The sequence below is a fragment of the Aptenodytes forsteri genome, unplaced genomic scaffold, assembly GCF_000699145.1.
Source record: "Aptenodytes forsteri isolate BGI_AS27 unplaced genomic scaffold, ASM69914v1 Scaffold603, whole genome shotgun sequence".
Classification (NCBI taxonomy): Eukaryota; Metazoa; Chordata; class Aves; order Sphenisciformes; family Spheniscidae; genus Aptenodytes; species Aptenodytes forsteri.
The window spans coordinates 43,861-47,228 of NW_008794156.1; the positions used below are offsets into that span (position 1 = coordinate 43,861).

The following is a 3,368-nucleotide window of genomic DNA, read 5'->3' on the forward strand; positions in this document are numbered from 1 at the left end:
CATCAGGACTGGCCCCTGCCCCCACCCTTCCCATGAACCCACTGCTGCAGAGCAGGGCTGACCCCTCTGGAGGCAGCAGGCAGAGGCGTTGCTCCTCATGACACAGCCAGCACAAACCAGAACTCCAGCCATGGAGATGAAGGAAGGTCTCCTAGAAAAGGAAAAGGGGCAGTGTGTAGCAGAGGGAAGGTCTTTGTGAAATGCCTTTGATTTTGCTCAGACAAGACTCTCCTAACTCTTTACTGCCTTTTCCTCCTTGAACAGGGCTGAATGACCAGTGGCAGCAAATGTCCAATGGCAGCTCCATCATGCAGTTCCTCCTCCTGGCATTCACAGACACATGGGAGCTGCAGCTGTTGCACAGAATGCCAGGCTTTTCCTGGACATCTACCTGTCTATCCTCCTGGGCAACAGCCTCATCATCACCGTTGTAGCCTGCAACTACCACCTCCACACACCCATGTACTTCTTCCTCCTCAACCTCTCCCTCCTTGACCTGGGCTCCATCTCTACCATTGTCCTGAAATCCATGGCCAATTCCCTCTGGGAAACAAGGGCCATCTCTTAGCATGTGCTGTCCAGGTCTTTTGCTTTCTCTTCTTAATTGTAGGGGAGTATATTGTCTTCTCACCGTCATGGCCTACGACCGCTACGTTGCCATCTGCAAACCCCTGCACTACGGGACCCTCCTGGGCAGCAGAGCTTGTGCCAAAATGGCAGCAGCTGCCTGGGGCAGTGGTTTCCTCAATGCTGTGCTTCACACTGCCAATACATTTTCAATACCACTCTGCCAAGGCAATGCTGTGGACCAGTTTTTCTGTGAAATCCCCCAGATCCTCAAGCTCTCCTGCTCAGACTCCTACCTCAGGGAAGTTGGGCTTCTTGTGGTTAGTCTTTCTGTAGCTTTAGGGTGTTTTGTTTTCATCGTGCTGTCCTACTTGCAGATCTTCAGGGCTGTGCTGAGGGTCCCCTCTGAGCAGGGACGGCACAAAGCCTTTTCCACGTGCCTCCCTCACTTGGCTGTCGTCTCCGTGTTTATCAGCTCTGGCCTGTTTGCCTACCTGAAGCCCCCTTCCATCTCCTCCCCATCCCTGGATCTGATGGTGACAGTCCTGTACTCAGTGATACCTCCAGCAGTGAACCCCCTCATCTACAGCATGAGGAACCAGGAGCTCAAGTGATAAATTTCCCATCTGTCTCCACAAATGACTCGCAGGGTATCGCATTGCACACCTGTAATTTGGGGGGGTTGTGTTATTGTTATCATCACCATTATACTTATTGTCATTATTGCTATCATTCTCATTTTGTGGTAATTTTTGGTTGTTATGTTCCTACATAAATGTTTGGATTCACCTCGTTTCTACTGAGGAATTAACCTGCTCTGTCACACGTGGAGCCTGTGTCAAAGTGTGTTTAATGCTGGGTCAGAGCTAACCCCTCCTAGCACCTCTGTAATAAAGAGGGATCTCCCAAGCACAGTGCCTGGAGACTCAACTTGTCTTCCAAGGCTGGTGCCAAGAATAGGCATGAGCAACTGCACCCCAAAAGGGCCTGTTGCTCCATGGGTTCAGGAGCAAACAGCTCACTGTCATAGTGTGACCTGTTAGAGATCAAGGGTTGGATTTAGGACTCACCTGTTGGTGTCTGGTGACAGTGATGACGGTGAATGTTCACTCAAGTACATACCCAGGGCTGTCTCACGTGTGACATGCAGATCATGTCCTTAAGCAGGGGAGTCTGGAGCTTCCTGGAGAGCCCAGAGGATCTCCATGTACTGTGTGTGCCTGGGGTGGGCAGTGAATGAAGCCCCACAAAGTGGTGGAGTCACCCAAAGGGAAAGTGCTAAACCCAGGTATCTGCAGGGAAATAAGGACACTGCAATCCCAGAGCAGGCAGTGGGGACCCCACAGGCACAAGGAAGGGAGGCTGGAAAGTGATTTATGTCACCTTCAGGCAACGGCTGAACACATCTCGTGTCCTTGGAAGTACACCATAGTCCCTTAAACCACCTGCCATATCCACAGATCTCCTGGGAAGGGGGATTAGCAGCAGTGACCCCCATCCAGCTTGGGGCCATATGAGGAGTATCAGGAGGGGGCCAGGAATGTCCAGCCAAATCAGAGGATGGATGGGAAGAGATCAGATGGGGGGTGACCTGTTCTAGAAATTGCCTTAAATAGAAAAATGCTGGTGTTCAGCTAATCCAAGGCAAAGTCCGGACTTTAGGGTACCCTTAAACGTCTCAGACATGCATTTGTAAAGTTGATTTTCTCACTATGGGAGGCTGAACATGCTATGTTTTTTCAGTCAGGAGAAAAGAAGGCTTTGGGGAGACCATATAACATCCTTCCCACACCTACCAGGAGGTAACCAGGAAGGATTATGCTCCTCACTGCTGTACATGACTGGGGGATGAGGGCCAATGTGCAGTGAGAAGGTTTCCCAGAATTGGTGCCATCTCTGTCTTTGGAGGTTTTCAGGCCCAAAATGAATAAATTCCTGTCAAAACTGCTGTGACCTGATAGCTGACCCTGCTGTGAGCAGGAGGTTGGACTAGAGACCTCCTGAGATCACTTCCAGCCCAAGCAAATCTGTGTTTTCATCCACTATGGATCTTCCCTTGATGCTGGTATTCAAAGCACTCAGACTCCCCACTCGCCACTGACCATGGAAATAAGTCAGGCGTAAATATGCTCAGATCAAGTGCAGCTTTCTTGTCCCACTCCAGTCAGTCTTTCTTGGGTGAAGGGCTGCTTGGCAGGTACCCCAGAACAGTCTTGATCATATCCTTGGCTTCACCTTGTATTTTCTTTTTCCATGTTTTGCCCTTCCCAAGTTCTTCCCTTTGATCATCCTCATGCCCTCCTGTACAATCAGCACACCTCTGCTTACCCTTTCCTCATTGAACCTGGTTTTGCTTGCATTGTACCTTCATTTGGTGTTTCTGGCATGGTCACCATGGTAATACCTACTACCTTGGGCAGCAATTTCATTTAACTAGTATCTATCTCCATCTTCATCTAGACGTTAATAGCTGACACAATGGAGCTTCAGTCCAACCAGACCTTGAGAAATGGATTTGGTCAATAGAAACCTCTAGACGTTTCCCAAGGAGAAGGGATCTTCTGATGTTCTGCGCCAGGGGGCAGAACAACCCCGTACATCAAGGCAGACTCAGACCTGACTGGGTGAGGAGCAACCTCAAGGACCATGGGCATTACGAGGGATGCCATACAAGTCAGTGGTGCTAAATGTGAATATGGCCATGTGCCTATCGGGCTGCACTGGGAGGAGCATGGCCACCCAGACAAGGGGAGGTATTCCCCTTGACTTGGCACTCGTGTGGCCACATCTGGAATAGTGTG

General features: G+C 50.1%; 1 protein-coding gene across 1 annotated transcript; it reads left to right on the forward strand.

The window, feature by feature from the left end:
* The first annotated feature begins 287 nt into the window (after positions 1 to 287).
* LOC103899587 (olfactory receptor 14C36-like) lies at positions 288 to 1,181 on the forward strand. The gene is given in 4 exon segments (XM_019472297.1): positions 288 to 362; positions 365 to 542; positions 545 to 615; positions 618 to 1,181. Coding segments are annotated over 4 exon segments (888 nt in total).
* The last annotated feature ends 2,187 nt before the right edge of the window (positions 1,182 to 3,368 follow it).